Genomic DNA, 19,531 nt, shown 5'->3' on the forward strand with positions numbered 1-19,531 from the left:
ACAACCTCCGTTATACAACGCTCGTGTCTGACGGAGATAGTGCCACCTTCTCTGCCCTTGTGCACGAAAATGTTTATGGACTGGTCCCCATTTCGAAAGAGGAATGCCTGAACCACGTCCAGAAGAGGATGGGGACAGCACTGCGCAACCTTGTGCAGAAAAGTGACAAGGCTTTAGGAGGGAAGGGCAGGCTCACAAAGGCCCTCATCGACAAGTTGACCGATTATTATGGCTGGGCCCTACGGAACAATTCAAACGATGTGGCTGCAATGCAGCGTGCAGTGATGGCATCGTACCACCACGTGACATCCACGGACAAGGATCCTCACCACGACTTGTGCCCTGAGGGTGCAGACTCATGGTGTCGTCATAACGCCAGCAAGAGTGATGGTGCACCACCTCCAAAGCATCGTTACAATCTACCAGGCTATGTTGCAGAAGCACTGCTACCTGTTTACGAGCGCCTCTCACAGGCTTCTCTTCTGCAACGCTGCCTGGGAGCAAAGACGCAGAATGCGTCGGAATCATTTCACTCCGTGCTGTGGTCCCTGATGCCCAAAGAGCAGCATGCGTCGCTGATTGCTGTGGAGACAGCACTGCATGAGGCAGTTTTAAGATACAATGCTGGCTGCCACAGGGCCACCCAAGAGCTATGTTCATCAGTGGGACTCGCACCTGGCCACCTGGCCATTCAACGGGCAGCCGAGAAAGATTCTCTGCGCTTGAAAAAGGCCAAGAAGAGATCGCAACAGAAGGTGGAAAGGCGGCAAAAGAAGAGAGTGTGTAAGGACATATCTAGTTATGCTGCAGGGTCATTTTAGAGCAATATATGTGCTTAAAACTTTCGAAGCTCATTTTCTCAAAATGACTTTTTTGGCTGGTGAGGCTGCTTGTTCCAGCCATATCTCTGTAACCGCTCATCAGATTTCCAGAAGGTTTTTTTTATTCTGTATTTGAATAAATTTCTGAGGGCAAGACAAGCCCATTTTTTTATATATTGTGTCTGTGATTTGTGATAATTAATCAAAATTTGATTGATAAAATCTTAATCAGCAACACTAAATTCGGTGGTCTGCTAAAATTTTTCAGCAAGGAAATTTAAAAAAAGGGCTCTGTCTTGCCCTGAGGTATCCATCTGGGAATCATCATAGTGAATTTCACAGTTGCAGCACCTTTTGAAAATTCTCCAGGCCTGGAACAAGAAAACCATATGCACCATTCTGACATAATGCTATAACATGAGAACTAGTGAACATAACTGCATGAAATTTTGTAGTTCTACTAATGCTTTTGCTACGAGTCTATCCTGAAAATTTCATTAAGATATCTCAATAAACAAAAAAGTTAGTCTCCGAGGGTAGCCTCCCCCCTTAATGTAACCACAACTTAACGAGAGGTAACAACCAAACCTAAACACTCAGACGTACAAAGCTAAACAATAAAGATGTAACCGCAGAGAGAACCAATCTAAACAATATAATTTAACCATACCTCTTGCTACACACACCCAGGCATAACTGAGTTAAGTCACAGCCCATTTTTTTCTTTTTTTTTTTTCTCGGACGATATCGAGATTTTTAATAAAGTATCTCGACGGGTATTTTGCCGGGACCAAACCAATCCATTGTAAAATGCAGGTCGTCGCATGACTGGGGCACGTATAATCGAGGTTCCACTGCATATACAGTAAAACCCCGCTGATACGATCACGGCTGGTACGAATTTCAGTGCGATACAAATTCGTAACATTCCCCGGCAGAAATACATTGCTCTCAATACGAAAAAAATCAGCTGTTACGAACGCGTTGCCGCGCCATGCGGATCATACGAACGCGTGAGCAACAGTGGCGGCGGTGGCAGCGGCCGAGCCAGCGGAGCGACCGGCACAGACAAGACGGTACAGAGGGATCTGGGCGGGATCCATAGCCGCCAAGCAACCAGCCATGTCACACGGCTGTGCAATCTCTCATTGGCCCACACGTCGAGCGGGCCGGACCACATCACAGCCTAGCTGATGCTTTGACCAGAGAGAAAGACTATGAGGACCACTGCAAAAGCCCCAATGGCGAAGCAACGATTGCGATAGCGAATTACTAAACAGCTGTATGAAGTAAGGACAGTAGTTTTATCGGCCGTATAAACATGTAAGCATAGGCGTACAAATTAAATTACAGTGTCACGCGCGCACAGGTATACACGAACCCATCTCGCTCGATGACAACGCTGGAGTAAAGGGCCGTTTATAGTCCGACGTAACACGTGCACGCCCGCTACGACACTGTTGGCGAAAACGAGGGCGCACCAATGCAGCCAAGGCTACCGGTGCCTTCCGATGCGCCCCGGCGCCGAAATGGCTCCTGAGTCCTGACCCATTTGCGCGTCAGAGGCGAGGCACCTTCAACCCACAATGCATTGTGCGCGAAGAAATGCACCGTCGCCGCTTCGCTGACACGCGCGTTGAAGCGTGGATGGCATCTTGGCTGGCGCAGTGCAACTGGCGAAGCGCGACTAACCACTCACCCGCGCGCCGATAATGTCACGGGCCTAAGCGCAGCAGCAGCTGATGTCTCTTGCTTCAACGCAAACTAAAACGTCGAAAGCACAGCGGATACTAAGCTATCCGGCACTAGGCGCACTTTGTCAACATCGCAGATCGTTTTGAAGGTGAGGTGCACACAGGCTCCCACTCTGCGCACGTCGCACATTGCTTTCAAGATACAGCCATGTGATACGGCGGCCGTGCCGTATCGGCAATGTGCCGGCCGCTTGTTGCAAAGTACAAACTGGCTGCACCGCTAAATTTACGTGACCGCCACATTCAAACGCAACGTAAGATACAGAAAAATTAGATTAGCGACGTATGAAGGGTAACTTAATACATGGAAGTCGATGTAGGATTTAGGTCGGGATCGCGAAAACACAGCCAGCCAGGAAAGCACAGCAGCGAGGAAGGTATCAACTATTCAAAATTTTTTTCTGGTAAAAATGAATTCATTTTTTCTTGATTTTGGGTACGTTTTGATAATACGAATTTCGGGTGATACATTTCATGCGACCCCGCGAGATTCGTATCACCGAGGTTCTACTGTAATTAGACAAGGCTCTATCGTTACATAATCTGCAACAGCACAACCAAATAGACAAATACCCAAGAAAGAAAGTTTTCTGTCCCACACTCCCACAAAGTCGAAACAGGAACAGGACGCACCGTTTTCCAGTTTCCACAAAGCTTTTGACACTGGTCCCACGCGACGCTGCGCTTGCCTTGCCGCCAAAGCCGACGATTAGGGATGTGAGAATGGCACTCTTGCCACCTGAAGCAAAAAAAAAAGAGGAAAAAAGAGCATTGAGTAAGCACTAGCAAGTGAAACACTACCATGCTGTCATGATCAAGTTGTGGCACTAGGCAGGCAATCGAAGAAAGCAAACTTTGAAAAACTAATCTAATCGTTAATATTTTAAGCCTGCATTTTTTTAATGCCAAAAAATGTTAATGTCAGCATAGTTGCATTTACCAATGACAAGTGGTGCTGTAGAACCACTTTATAGTCATATAATGATGATGATTGTCACTAATGCCTTACCCGTTTTGTCGGTGTAGCAGCAAATACCTAGCCACGTGGGCTGTGTGAGCTACCATAGCAATCCAAATTTTACTACACTAAAACTGCGTTAATTCGAATTTCACGGGACTGTAAAAAATTGCCAAAGTATTGAGTATCAAAGAACCTCCCCCCCACCCCCCAATAAATGCTTACAATTTTATTTACTTAACTGAATAAATATCTAACCCTTGCTTGTATCTGCCACAAAACCAGCGTGGAAGCTGCAATTTTTGTCATGTCTTAACTGATTCGCATTTCCTAGACCTCCTTATAATGCTGCCGTGGTGCGAGACCTGCATCTTCACTCGAGTAGACATGCTTTGCCATGTGCATATTCCAATAATTTTTTCAGTGGTGAGCTGGTCAGCTACAGATCGTCTGTCCACTGTGATATAGCTGGCGAATTGCATGACAGCGTGCGAGCAGCAGTAAAATCGGTTTTCCTCAACAGCTTGCCCCGTGTTTTCGACATTGCGGGAGCATTGCAGTGAGTCAAAACAAAACTACTGCTTGCCACAACCACTGCAGACGAAACCGTGGCCGTTACTGATGCGATCACGGATGGCGAATATGCAGTTCTAAAGGCACGCAGTCAATGCAGTGCAGTAAGCTCAAGAATAAAAGCTATAATGGCACAAATAGGCTTGAAGGGTTACGGCATTCCTCTTCCCACACAGTTTTAGCTGATGGCTATGGCGATGCGGATATACATAAAGATTTACCGAACTCTACTAAGCTGATTAACTGATAAGTTTTTACGTTAAATGAACTTATTTTCAGGTGTATAAGAATGTTGTTTTAGAAAGTTACGTTGGTGTGTCTTAAACAAGGGTGCATCTTATATATGCATAAAACCAAGCTTGCTGGTACGACCAATATGCAAAGGAATGCAATAAACCCTGCGCGGCAGCATTGAAAGAAATCAAATGTTTTAGCAGCGAAGCGACCGTGCCGGCGGCCGGCACGGTCGCTTCGCTCCGAGGGCTTGCTGTGTAGGCAGCACAGCTACCATAGCACGGGCAGCCACAGTGAAGGTTTAAGGGCAGCCATCGCAGGCTGCCTCCTTGATAGCCACCACTTGGCTATCATATTCATCAGTCACTTGTGTGGGAAGTCTCAGCTAGAGTGAGGGGTCCCCTGAACAGAGGACCCACACCGGCATTCGGCAAGAAAATAAGGTTGTCATTCATTCATTAAGCTAGGGTGTCTATCTTAGATTTCAGGCGTGACATGATGTGATCATCGTGTTCAGCCAGAGCAAACCGCACCGCAGAGGCAATGCTAGCGACATGTTTCGATACAACGTTGCGTGCCAGTTATTCAGAGGCCGAAACGGTAACAGAGTGGTGCTGCTAGCAAAGGTGGCTACATTAACGCAACAGCGTTAAGGGCCCCGTGTTGCAGACTATCCGGTGTCGGCGTCGTAACTGGCGTAGGTGTCCCGTGAGCGAAATATATTCTATACAGCCCTTAAGTTCTTCCATCACTAAAGTTGCTCGCACCTTGTCTTACATTCTTCACAAAGTTATTCCTCGGAATTTTGAGAATAGTTGACCACAAACAAATGTCAAAAAAGAAAACGCTGACTTCGCATGCCTTTTTTTGTTAAATGTTCTCAGACTGAAATAATAAAAGTGCGAAACAACAGAAACCTGAAAATGATGGCATTATATTGGCGCAGTTGTGCACTACCTCCGGGATTGGCCCACTTAAGAGGCCGAAAGCTCGCCTTCGTGCAAAGCGTTTGCCATCAGCGTTTCCAGGTAAACATTACAGTTACATAAACTGCAGTTGCCGGGAAGCGCGAGAAGCAGTCAGGAATCTTTTAATGCTGTCGTGTTCCACTCTTAAAGGCGAAGCTTAAGCGTCCTCCAAAATTTTTTTTGACAGTGCATTGCAGGATGAGGCCTTCAATGAGTTCGCGTGAAGTGCAATGAATGCCAGTTTCATGCGCCTAAGAGGAACGTTGAATCAAGTTTTATTCTGCCAGAATTTGTAGCTCGTAAAAATGTGCCTACGAAATTTTAGTGCCTGCGTAATCACGTTTGACCATGGCGACCAAGCTAAAATAGGTGCATTTTATACACAGGTGAACCTTATATATTAATTTTTTTCTTCGAAAGTTGCAAAGAGTAGCGGGTGCGTCTTACACAAAGCTGTAACTTATACACCAGAAAATATGGTATGTTAAATTTTTAGATCAATGACAAACCCAATTTTTAATGTTGGAACTCATTATTGCATCCAAACGATAACACTGGCAATCAACTAACTATGAAGTGTTTGACAAGCCCTGCTGTTACTGGTTCCCCACTCACTGCCACAGAAGTGGCTTTGCCAAGGAGTTAAGCAGAGTCTTCAAACATCAAAAAATTACATGCAGAAAGGGGCCTACAACTCGCCTGAAGCTACTACAACATCACACACGCAAAATCACTGGCATATCACGCTATGTGAAACAGGCTTATGACGTCAGCTCTAGAAGCACTGGCACTGATTTATGACCAAGGCAAAGAGGCAGAACCAGTCGGCCGGCCACTCACTTCCATTCCTGCCGACGATGAAGTTTGTCTTCTCCGAGAATGTGAAATCAAGTTTACTATGACACATGAAGTTCTTCAGGTGGACCGCTTCAATTATGCCAAGGGCATAATCATTCTGCAGGAAAAAAGATGCCAAGTTTATAGTCAAGTTCACTTGTCCAAAGGCTCCTTTTTGCATCCCAGCCCATTCAGGTGCCAGCACCACGCAAGACAATAGACCAATTTCACCACATTAAGAGAGCATGCGCGGCGGCCCTGTCGACGCCATGATGACAGGGGCAGCTACTCTCGGACAACAACTTTTGGGAATACGATCGCTTTTGCATAACTTCTTATGACATGGCATCAAACGCATGGGTGTCTATGGGCACAGTGTCCCGCGAGGAACACTGTTAGATGAAGAATCTGACACATTTGTTGCGAAACCTCACAAAAGTGATAAATCAAAATTGAATGCTTAAGAGCATTGCTGCAGCAGTCTGCAACACTTTCCTGCTGTACTCGGGTTCAAGTATACATTCATAGAAATGCCAAGGACACTGCAATTGTGGATATTTTCTAGTGAAATTTAGAGGGAAGTAGGAAGGGTGCGTCGGCTCACTCACTCCTCCTATTGTAGGATCTTTTAATTCTCACCTCGCTCACTTTAGATGTAGAGGGGTAAGCAGGCTTGTCATAGTACAAACAACAAATGCATCTCACTGTAGCTGCCCTTCAGCCAGTTTAAGGAGGCTATGTGCCAGAGGTGACACAGTAAAGTTGTCATGACATTGGTCAATTTTGGCCCAGTCACATAGTACCTCTTCATTTACAATGCACTGCAGAATTCAAACTTCGAAGAACTGAACATTTTTGTCTAAACTATCAGTACGTGGAATTTCCAAAATTTCATAAAACGTGGTCCATAACAAAAGTTTCGATTATTACAACTTAAGATGCACCCACTTGGTCAAATTTGAACAGATAATTGAACAAAGTGAGTGTATGAAGAGATATAGAGAATACCCGATTGCATTTGGCACCCCATAGTATTTTGTAGTGGTGTCCATCAACATAAAAAACAGCCCAGTTATCAAGTGTAGCCCCTTTCGAATCTACATGCCATGTTGACTGCATTCAGCTGTCATCGTAAGCCACAAAGCTTAAAATCAGACGAAATGATTGATTTGTTTGTTTGAATTCGGTGGTGGATGCAAGATGCACAACAAACACAATGGGCCACAGAAAATTCCAAGACCCATTTGAATTAGTATAACTGCAATTTTATCAGATTATATTTACCGAAATCGCACTGCAATTAAAGAACTTGGCACTTTTGCCTAAAGGGCGATTGATTAACCGCGACGGTGAATTTTAGTGTTGTGCTTGAACTCCTCGGATGGTGTTCTAACTACGTATATGCGGGTGCGACATGTTGGTGCAACGCAGCACGCGAGGCAACTGCTGCTGAGCAGAAACAGCGCCATGGCAGCTACCAGGCGTCTCACAATGCTGGCATGATGAGCGCCACCACTGGTGGCGCTCATCATGCCAGTGGCACCTGTGGCATCATCATGCCGCAGGTGCCACACCTCGATGGTGCATAAGGCGAGATTGACCGGAAACCATCAGCGTTAATCGGCGCCTAGTGAGATATAGCCTAATGTTAGCTTGACATTTACAGCTCAGACCAGAGCATAGACACAGCAACTCAGCAGGAATGCTAGTGCGCATTATCACGTCACTGATGCCAGCAGCTGAAGGCAGATCGCTAACCTAGCTTCGCCACCGAGGCAATTGGGCTTATCGTTGAGGGTGCGCCCACTTCGCTTCATTGTTTTTGCAGCCAAATGCACTGTGCATCTCCGTAGACCCTCTAAACCTCTGCCTGCGAGCCATACATGCCTCGTCATCAGGGCAGCATAACAAGGGTGGCATCGCGAATGCGCGTCCGTATAATTGCTGCCGCAACAAAATCACTTATCAATAGAACGAAGGTCGCTGTTGTGGACATACAACCATGAAGTGCATATGCCACTCAGTGCTACGATGCACAGTCCAAAATTAGGGTTGTTTCTGGTCATCACCATGTACATACACTCCATTTTGTACTTGGAAGGCAACACTATGGAAGCTGTGCAGGCAGAGAAGTCAAGGAGTCTCAATTCACACATTTTCACAGTGCAGTTGCTTTTTATTTGTGCACTTTTCTACAGAATAACTACTTCATATACTAAAATTACAACTTGCGGACATAATGTTGCATCAAATTAACTATTTGTGTCCATTTGGTGCTCCCACTACAAGACATACTATGTTTTGGTTGCAAGAGCAAGTAAAGCACTGTGGCTACTGGTCGCAGAAATGTGTCCCTTAACCCTTTAAGGCACTCTGTACAACAAGATTGGTGCATCAGCAGCAAAAGCATTGATGAAAGCAGCAATATTTAAAACGTGACGCATTTCCAATCAAACACTTCCGATTGGAATTGTGTAGCAAGTTTGAATAACATCTGCAAAATGTTCTAGAAAAATGAGTAAGACAAGTAGATGGCCGGATGTTCTTGCTCAATGCGAGTATGCTGTATGTAGCCAGTTCACTTCTTTCAATGTTTTTCACGATGTGTTGCTCAAGTAATAATTTTCAAGTGGCTGGATAGGTGCGTTTCAAGCCTGCTAGACATGAAATAGTTGATATTCTCATATCTGATGTTCGTACAGTGAGTTTCCGTACGGAGTCCACCATTCCGTAAACTTGGCAAAACTCGGTAAAGAATTGAAAATTGTTAAGCTATTCTGCAGCTGTAGGCCTTTTACAATTCCGAAAATGCGAGAAATGCAGTGAGAGTAAGATTTTAATCAACTGAAGTACTTGGTGCCTGAAAGGGTTAATTCGCGCGATGGTAAACAGATTCAGATCTGTAAACGCCTTCCATGTGATAATTAAGCCGTTTTATTGCGACATCAAAATATGGCTTAATGTTACGCCAAATTGCATGGCACTATGTCTTTCATATATCGTGCAATATATTAGCCACACATGTCAGCAGGGAGAGAAGCCTCTCTCACTTTCGTGACATTGCTCGATATGTATGAACTGGAGGAAAGCACCAATCATTTTGGATGCACAATGACCAGAATGACATTTATGTCAGCCAATCAGAGATGCGTCTACTGCTGAGCCACGTTTCTGCACCCCCCTCCCCAATAATGAGGACTAAGGATGCACTGGACCTACATTTGCTTCCCGTGTCATTATCACATATATATGTGATAATGTGAACGAAAAAAAAAGTGTTTTTTTTAGTATTATATAACAGCATGATCACTATTTGGTTGCTTTGTATTATAAGTGCTACCTCACACTACATTTCACGCAAGTTACGTAGTTTGTTTTTCTTTTATTTCTCTCCTCATTGCTGTTAGGGCTTTTGTCTCTAGCATGTTCCTGGTAAAAAACGTTCCTGCATATTCTGTGGTGTCCGCGATATTGCAGTTTTGTAAACGCTGCCTGTCGGCTCTGCCCTTCAAGCCCAATGCGACTTTGGCAGGTCTATCGTATACTGGTGCTCTCACATCTATTACAGATTATGTGCAGCGTAGCTCAACGTGCACTATTTTACCTCCGAGAAGGGTTGCGAGCATTGCAGTGTCTTGCTTCTGGGCCTCTTGCTCGAGGATGGCGCGCTGTCTTCATCAACACTCGTCTGTGGCCTCTTTGACATATCTGGGCCGCACAGCACCTGCATGTGGAAAATTAAGTAAAAAATGTTGAATTAATTTCGTAAATCAAAGCAGGTTGAAGGCCAAGTACACTCAGTGCCCCAGACCCCAACACGTTGCTCACATACCAAGCGAATGAGGCAGTCTCAATAGGCCTCAAGGCAAATTGAGTGCACAAAGTCAAGAGGATTAATAATGGAATTTCTGGATGAAAACATTTTCAACTCTATCACACTGACCAGAACCAGATTGCTATCTTGGGGCATGACATTTCTGTATTTTTTTAAAAAGAAGACAACTGCTAGACAAAGGAGGAGCAGTTCCTAATACTAGTTATCTTGACATCAAACAATGACTGAGGCTTCTAGAAGGTAATCTAAACATCTAGGTTTGTTGAATATTTGCCTTTAGGGCAAACTTCATGGTTCATTATTCAGCAGCCATTTTGTCGTCCAATCCAGTTCTTGAAATATTTGTGAGTGCTGTGGAGTTGGGCACATGACAAAGAGGAGCTTCCCCATAAATTGGATGTCCTGTTGCAATGAGGAGCCTTCATCAGGAGTGATGTCATGGCCTCTTCCTGGGCTTTTTCCATCCTCTGTGTCATACAACTTATTCTAGCCGACACCACAAGGACCTCTTCTTGGTCTATTAGTGTAGCAGTGTGCCTGACAACAGAATGCAATGCAGAGTGAAAGAAAGAGTGGCACAGCGATGACTTGAGCGGCCGTACTAGAAGAGGGCTTTGCTCAGCTTTGGGCTACTCGTACATACACATGTGTTGGCACGACAACTACAACTGCAACCAGAGAACATGTGGACGGCAACCACCAGACTACCAAGAACGTACAAGAAATTTTCATAGCCAAGTGTAATCAATGGATGTCACAGGGCAAGGCAGAAAATATGAAAATCGGATCACAAGCCACGGCGATGCCATAAGATAGTCCGACATTTTGTGTGTGCAGCCAACGTTTATAAAGGCAAGACGAGACAGGCAAGCTCGCCCTCGTTACAGTTAGGGTTCATTAATCGTCACTTTTGTACTAATGCTATACGCCCAACATTGTATGCATCTGCCGGAAGTTACTATAGATATGCCTACCACTGCCCCGCCATGTTCCACACATGCACCCTGCAAGATTTTTGAGTTCACCGTTCCAACCTTGGTTAAGAAGAAGAAAAAAAAAAAAAAAAGGCCAATGTGCCAAGAAAAATATTCTCATAATCATATATAACTTAAGCAGGAAAGTGTCTTTTTTTAATACAGCAGACTGTTGATTAGGGATTATGAACCATGTCATACAGAGCATGCCTTTTTTTTTTTTTTTTAAGGAAATGGATGAACGAAATAGGATTTTACCTAGAAATTCCGCTCGTGCCAAGGACACCCTGCTATCGCTATGGGCCTTCGCACGCACCACTGGCGTCGACCGCCGAATGCCGATTCTTTTCCCCCCTCCTCCCCTACTTTCAAATAATCAGGTCGTCGAGCCATTCTTATTAAAGGCCAGGCATCTTCGACGACAGCTTGCCTCTACGGCAGTTTTTACGATACTGAAGGTATTTCTACGCTGTAAGCAGCCGCAGGACAGGCAGCACAGCGAGGGGGGGGGGGGGGGGGGAGGGGGGGTTATGCGGATGAGGTTCTGTTGGAAAATTTGGTCGTGGAAAGCTCTATACTGCACAGTGCACACAGCACAAATAGCATAAGTGCACACAAAGGCAAGAGAAAAACGGTAGCGATTCTCCGCTGATATGCGAGACTTCCCAAACACGACGAAACCGCACGACGTCGCGCATGCGCTAAGGGGTGTTCAAGTTTGGCGCCACATTAACTTGCCAACTGTCTCCCTCTAAAGCTTGGGCAGTTGCCTGATATGGCTAAACATATAAATATGCCTGCGCATACGTCTCAGCAGAGTGGCTAAAGCATGAACAGTGGCGGTGTCAAAGATTATCACCCGCCACAGCATAACCTATATTCCTTAAATTACTGCCCGTCGGCATTCTACCGTCATTCATTTGCCGCGGTTTTACTTCAGTTAGCCTAGCACTGTTCTACGACGCACGCAGTGTTTATTACATGAACCATTGAGAAATCCGGTCCTGCGCTACGAATACACCAAGCAGTGACGGTAGGTAACGAATAAGAGACGATAAATAACGCATGCCTTTCAGATGACAGCTACACCGTGCGCACCGACATGAGTGTTCACGTTGTCCTTTCATGAACCACACTCTTGCAGTAGCAAGACGTGGCTTGGTATTTAGCTGCCTCCAAAACAGCACACCTGTGACGAAAACAAAGACACTGTCAATTCTTTGACCCACAACAACATACACCGTCATACATAGAGCCCATTGCGCTTCACGTAAGTCCCGAGATTAGGTTAAAGTTGACCTACCGTAGTACCGTATCAAAACGCAGGCTGTGCACACTGAACGATACGAAGGAATACCTGTGACAATGAATGAAAACTCTCAAAAGGACAAACTGCGAGCGGCCGAAGCCCACGTTTCCGCGCTGCTTCTAGACCGATTTTCTCGCGCGCTAAGCTAGCAGGAAGCTTCTGCCGCTTCGGCTTGGATTGAACTGGATATCGTAAGAAATTTTGAAAACATAGGGTGGCGCCCTCTAGATTTAAAATTCAGATCTTCAAGGCTAGATATTACTTTTAGGTCAAGCTTTACGTTTTATACTCTTAAACGTATGTACTAATTTTATAAAGGTAGGTTCTTAAATTATAAGTTGCAGCTCAATTTACTTGCCGTAATACGAAAGTAAACATTTTACGTTTCTATCATAGCGTTTCTTTTTTCACAACAAATCCGTGCAGGGGCGGGGCCTCGCCTCGATGACCTATCACCATTTTTTTTTCTTTTTTTTTTTTTTCTTCTTTTTTGACAAAGACGACGACGCTCGAACGCAATCATGTGGTTCGTAGGAGGCACTGTTCGTATGAACGCAGGCTCCGGAAGAGTGGCTGTATTTGCGCTCTTAAGTTCCGTGACATGCGAGGAGGCGTTGTGCGAGGCAATAAAAAAAAAAAAAAAAAAAAAAAAGAGGAAAAGTGACTGTATGGCCTACCAGAATTGCCTAGTGCCTAGTGGAGAAAAAAAAGAGAGTAAAAAAAAAAAAAAGACTGTATGGCATAGTGGTTACGACGTTCGCTTAAGCCCCAGCCAGACGTACGCGTATGGAAAGCGTCCGCACGCGCCGCGCTCACTCGACGTCACGTCGCGTCCGATAGAGGAAGAGGGCGCGCACCCAAACGATGCACGAGTTGTCGCGCGTCCCTGCGCGTTTCGCCGCGGCTGCCATGTTCACCTGCCAAACGCGCAGAACGACGAACACAACGCACGCAGCTTGCCCGGGCTTGCCTGCACGCCGCGCGAAGAGTCGTTCCGGAAGTCACGATGGTTCACCGTGCTCACGTCATAGGCGTTCTGTGGTCACGTGAGGAGCGTCGCGCGGGCGACGCAGTGGCAGCTTCTGGCGCGGGCGTAAAAATTCTAGCAGTGGTAGATGATGGTAGGTGTGGTAGGTGGTAGGTAGCGACGTAACAGTAGGTGTCCACGCCGCAACGCGTACACGCGCGACGCAGTCTCCGTGCCTGGCGCCGTACGCGGCCAGGCGCGATGCGGCGCGTGCGGACGCTTTCCAACGCGTACGTCTGGTTGGGGCTTTAGGGACCGGGGATACGCGGGTTCGAGTCCCGCCTTGGCAAGAAGTTTATTTGTTTTCTTTTTTTTCCTTTTTTTCCTCTCTGTTTGGCGGCGCGGTCGGTTGTGCCGCGGCAGAAGCCGCGGTTCCGGGCGCCGACGCGAAGCGGTGGTCGTTGGGGTGTTGCGGAGCGCAGCGTAGCAACACCTCAAATAAAAAATACTGCTCCAGCCAGATAGACTGCTCTCTCCCTGATAGTGAGATTATATTTGGATCATGAAAACAGTGACGCGTTTATTTAGGAATACCATTGCGCCCTTAACAGCAGCCACATTTGTGCCTAGTCACTAACAGGCCAGTGTGTTCTCCGTTCCAACGCTGCCAAACAGACAGGAACGAAAAAAAAAGAAAATGGTCATTGAGGCGAGGCCCCGCCCCTGCACTGATTTGTTGTGAAAATAGTCGTACCCACTATAACACAGTGAGAAACTCTATGGTTTCTATGACATGCAATTTTTTAATGGCGAAGACTGCTGTGCCGCGTGGCTCCCCACCGAGTCAACACTATGGTCTTACACCGTGGTCCACACACAAAGAATCGACTCTTGAACACACGGAAGTGAGGTCATGAAAAGACGACGCCAGATGCACGCCTATTTTCGTTTTTGTTGGCACGTAGTTTGATTTCTTGTTTGCACATGATATTCAGCATGCATCACAGACCCGCTCTCATCGACCAGGCAAGGAAAAAGCGAGGCCTGGGACACCTGTCCGGACTTCACTTTCACTTGTAATACCAGCACGGAGTTGTAGGAAAACTTGAGCCACAACATAGGTAGTCTACAAACTAGCCTACATACACAATTTCGTTTCTAAACACTCTCCTAAGAGACGACACTGTGCTCTCACAGACTGGAAAAGGTGGCGCGAACACAGAACGCAATGACTCTCTCACCAGGAGCTTGAAGTGGTCATGGAATGCTCCCACTCACTGGAATCCCTCCTACAAGATCAATACCACTTTACTGGAACTATTCTTCCGCCTACAGATACCCAAGCAGTCGACAAGCACCTTCTTCATCTTTGGGATGCTAAGCGCTCCCTTACAGAATGGAGACGTCGCCAGCGTTTGAATCGAAAACTCAATGAGATGTCGTATTGCCCAACTTACACAAGAAGCCGAACAGTATGCTAACAAACTATCTTGTCAGATCTAGAGGAAAATCTTGGACGAAATGGCAGGCCAGCTCAGCATCTCCAAGACCTGGAACATTCTCAGAGCGATGATGGAGCCCTCAACCACTCGGACAAAGTGCTCCAATCGACTTCAGCAACTCGCACACGAATATCCAGGCACTGACCATGAACTTTTCGTCAGCCTGCAAACCAGTGGGGTCTGGTTTGCACCTCTGCACAACCCCCACCGGTGAATACCCAGACTACGAAAGGGAGCAAAATGACAATCTAGACCGGCCCATTACAGTACACAAACTACAGGTGGAACTTGCTATCATGCGTAAATTAATACAGCCACCAATCCAGACAGGATTACAACTCGGACTCTTTACAACCTATGCTCCACAGACCTCCAACAAACAGCCGACTATTTCAACTCCCCAGCACTGGGTACAAGGAAGCATTCCTATGGAATGGAAAACAGCCACAGTAAAGTTCCTCTCTAAACCAGGCAAGTACTTAACACTTGGAAATTTAAGACCAATATCACTTACGTCTTGTCTGGGGAAGCTTTTTGAACAAGTGATCAATACACGCCTACACTATACTACCTTGATCATACTCACCAGCTCCCTCACATGCAGTACAGCTTCTGACCCCACCTAAGCACAGCTGACATATTCCTGCAGCTTTATCATGACATCTACCTTCACACCGAAAAGGCCCAGCCCAGAGTCATGCTTGCACTGGATCTTAATAGGTGCATTTGATTATGGCCTTCATTTGGCCATACTCACCGCCCTGGCAGACACTAACTGCGGCACACATACTTACAATTACATTACGGCTTTCCTGCAGGACCGCAGGGCTAAACTCTCCCTTGGGGAACTGGAATCAGACCTCACCCCTTTAGGAGCAAGAGGTACCCCTCAAGGGGTGGTACTATCCCCTGTCTTGTTCAACCTGGTCATGAAAGACCTCCCTGACAAGTTTAATCAAATTCCAGGAATTCACTACGCTCAATACGTGGACAATATTACAATTTGGTCAAATGCTGCTACCATTGCAATAACCTTAGACGGCCATTGACACAGTACAGTCCTTTGTGACGTCAAGAGGGCTAGAATGCGCCCCAGGCAAGTCTGAATGCATGGTTGTGCCACCTCCTCGGAGCAGGCGCAAGCCTTATACCCTCAGTTACAAGTGAACTTTCTTCCCATCCCTATCCGGAAAGAAATCCACATTCTCGGGGTTCATTTCTCCAGTACCCCACACAACAAAACAACCGTAAACATGCTACTACTAACAGCTGTCACCCAATTGAGTGACCTGTATGATCAAGCGCGTCTCTTCCAGTAATCATGGGCTGAAAGAACTGGAAGCCTTACGACTTGTACAAGCCTCTTTATATACGCCAGAAGTGCAAACGCACTCCCATTCATTCCACTCAAACACACAGAAGAACATTGTCTGGACCAGGCACTCCGTAGATCTTACAAGCTTACCCTAGCTGGGCCTCCCACTCTCTACTGCAATTAAACAACCGACTGCAGGCCCTGGGAATCCACAATACTACACACGAAATCACACAAGCACAGAGAGTCGCCCATCAAGTCCGACTCACTAGCACCCCCGCGGGAAGAGACATCCTTACCCGCCTCAATATTTCGCCTCCTGTGACAGTGCAAGACCGCCATGATATCCCACGGGACCTATGCTCCCACATCATTGTCAGCCCTCTCCCAAGTTCTGACTCACGATCAAGAGCTAGTGGTGCGCTCTTTGAACTGAATACCCATCAAAAACATGGGACCACCAGCCAGATACTCTCTACATTGATGCAGCAGAAACACGTCAAAACGTCTTCACAGTTGCAGTATGCACTCCTAACGGTCAGGAAATAGTAACAGCCTCACTCAAAGTCGCAGAATTCACCATAGCAGAAGAGGTAGCCATCACCCTTGCCATCTCCACCAACTCCCAAGCCCACATCCTCATGCACTCGCAGGAAGCCTGTCGGAACTACGTGCGTGGTCAAATATGCAAACAGGCCCTCCATGTCATGACTAAGTACCCCTCAAGAGGGTGAGGATCATCTGGTTCCCGGCCATCAGGGACTGGCCGGGTAAAATGCTGCAGCACACGTGCCAGCCCGTGAATCATTTTGCCAGGCGTCCCCCCCTGCTGCCCGCACCTTAGGTACGGAGGCCAATGACTCAACCACCCCACAACACGAACCAACTACATACCACGACATCCTCCAGGAAGCAAAGCTTGAGCGCCGCAAACTACCTCTCCCGCATCCCTCTCTGACGTGCTTACAGGGCGTCATGCTGCATAGAAGGCACACAAATCGGCTGATGGTTCCATCTGTCCTACACAAATTCTACCCCACTCTCTACCCTACTCCTAACTGCCCACATTGTAAACACAAAGGCGACCTACTACACACCATTTGGTTCTGCATAGATAATTCCTCACTAAAAAAATTACAGACACAGAAACATAGCGCAGTGGGAGGCCACCCTGCACAACCCGAATCCTGACTGCCAGAAGTGGCTAGCAGAACGGTCCATCAGAGTTTCGGGAAAGCCAACTGTAGCCCCAAACTAGAGGGCCTGCCCCGAGTGCTTATAAGTTTGACAAATAAAGCTTTTTCTCTCTGTCAGTACCAATCCCATCAGCTGCGCTCGTGGGACGTGATTTTATGCTGCACCTAGCTCCTCTGCCAGGGTCTCACCTACTAATTTACGCCTCCAATAAAGTTTACTTCTCTCTCTCTCTCTCTCTGCTGCAGCTGTTCCGCAAGGCCTGGTTCTGCTAGTCTATTTATTTATTTATTTATTTATTATTTATTTATTTATTTATTTATTTATTTATTTATTTAACATACTCTCAATGCCTGATGGCGTTACAGAGAGGAGTGGTGAATCATTATATAATGTTAGAAACAGCAGTTTGAAAGGATGAATGAACCGGATTGCTGGCGACCGAGGCGGGGAGGTGGTTCCATTCGGATGCTGTCTTGGGCAGGAAGGAATTGAAGAAAAGGTTTGTGCGGCAAGTTGGTACTTGTACCTTGACGTTGTGGTCGATTCGCGATGAAATATAAGGGGGTGATTTAAAACGGTCATTTTTTATTTCTGGGTTAGTATAGTACATTTTATGAAAGAGTGATAACCGGGTGAGTTTCCTTCTTGATGATAGGTCTGGCAGATGAAGGCTAGTTTTGATGGCAGATACACTGGCACTGCGCGAATAATTGCATACAATGAAACATGCAGAGCGGTTCTGAATGGCTTCAAGTAAGTATGTTAGCTGTGCTGTAGATGGATCCCAAATTGATGAAGCATACTCTAGTTTAGATCTTACTAGCGTTTTATATAATGTAAGTTTGAGGGAAGAGGGCGCGCGAGAAAAATTGCGACGTAAAAAACCTAGTGTTCGATTCGCGGAGTTTGTCACGTATTCAATGTGAGTTTGCCACGACAGGTTGTTAGTAATGTGAACACCTAAATATTTATAGGAAGTGACAGAGGACAGAATAGTGTTGTTAATTTTGTATGAGGATGTAGAAACAGCACTACCACGAGAAAATTTCATCATTTTACATTTTTTTACGTTTAATTTCATTAACCACTGGTTACACCACGAAGAAATGGTGTTAAGGTCAGATTGAAGTAAAAATGAATCATCTGGGTTAGTTATTTCACGATAAATAACACAATCGTCAGCATAAAGACAAATGTTAGATGTCAATTCCTCCGGCAAATCGTTAATGTAAATAAGAAATAAAAGAGGCCCACGGACTGAGCCTTGGGGCACACCAGAAGTTACAAAACAGGTTGGTGAAACGGAATTGTTAGCAGATACGAATTGAGTTCGTTTGTTGAGAAAGCATTCAATCCACTAAAGTAAATAGGGTCAATGTTAAGTCTGCTTAATTTCAGAAGAAGGAGACGATGGCATACTGTGTCAAAGGCTTTTTCAAAGTCTAAAAAGATACAATCAATGAAAGAACCTCGGTCTAGAGATGAGAACTGGTCATTAGTAAACATAACTAGTTGTGTCTCACATGAAGTTCCTCGTAAGTCTTTAACATCGTCCTTTTATATGCACTACTGCTCCACTGTAGCATTGTTTTTGTATTTGCTAGTGTTATTTACATCCATTCTAATACGTATTTTGATTGTATTTGTCGTGTGCCTGCCGATTTTGTTGTTCCTGTTCGCGACCACTTGCTTTGTTCATGCATAGTACGGATTCTTTAGATTTTTCCACGCATATACTGCTGACTGGAAGCCAGTGCAGTTAATTGAGCCTACAGCCTTCTTTCTTATATGTAAAAGCTCAGATTTATTTTGTGTTAGTTTTAATTTCTTGGCAATATTCTAAATTGCACTGCTCGCAAAATGACATGGGTTTCGGTTGCTTGCGACTCGATGGTTAAATAAGCGGACCAGTATTTCCCATCACGTCGTGGGGGCCGTCTGTCAGCGTTGCCGCGCATAGGTTAATAAGGATTGAGTACTTGCTGTCCATGATTGCTGGCAAGCTAGCTGGTTTTGATGTTGTCATTGTGCACGTTGGCGTTAACAACGCGGTTGACAGTGCATGTCAGCGTGTGTATGGACACGTATCGCCAGCTTGCTCAAGGAGTTATTGAAAGGAATCCCATGGTGCAAGTAGCTTTTTATGCCATTCTTTCTCGCAGGCAGAATCGGCACCGCCCATGGGAAGCTCAGTCCTCTGGGTTGTGCGAATTCATTAACTGCAGGACCGTTAATGCTGCCCTGATGCATTATTGCCATGATTGGGGCATCACTTATCTGCATGGTC

The 19,531-nt window shown here is 45.9% G+C and overlaps 1 protein-coding gene across 5 annotated transcripts in view; it reads right to left on the reverse strand.

The window, feature by feature from the left end:
- The window catches only part of LOC119465969 (structural maintenance of chromosomes protein 6-like), a 114,411-nt gene that overhangs the window by 68,209 nt on the left and 26,671 nt on the right, over nucleotides 1-19,531 (reverse strand). For 2 of the 5 annotated variants that reach the window (XM_049657674.1, XM_049657675.1), the window contains exons 1-5: nucleotides 12,258-12,420; nucleotides 12,024-12,143; nucleotides 9,750-9,869; nucleotides 6,149-6,263; nucleotides 3,209-3,314 (exon numbers count right to left, since the gene is read on the reverse strand). In XM_049657674.1, the coding sequence (XP_049513631.1) occupies nucleotides 3,209-3,314; nucleotides 6,149-6,263; nucleotides 9,750-9,851 (323 nt within the window). In that variant the 5' untranslated portion in view covers nucleotides 9,852-9,869; nucleotides 12,024-12,143; nucleotides 12,258-12,420. Of the gene's footprint in view, nucleotides 1-3,208; nucleotides 3,315-6,148; nucleotides 6,264-9,749; nucleotides 9,870-12,023; nucleotides 12,144-12,257; nucleotides 12,421-19,531 lie in introns of those variants that run through there. The other 3 variants (XM_049657677.1, XM_037726452.2, XM_049657678.1) reach the window with 3 other exon arrangements.

Source organism: Dermacentor silvarum, chromosome 10 (assembly GCF_013339745.2).
Source record: "Dermacentor silvarum isolate Dsil-2018 chromosome 10, BIME_Dsil_1.4, whole genome shotgun sequence".
NCBI classification, from domain to species: domain Eukaryota; kingdom Metazoa; phylum Arthropoda; class Arachnida; order Ixodida; family Ixodidae; genus Dermacentor; species Dermacentor silvarum.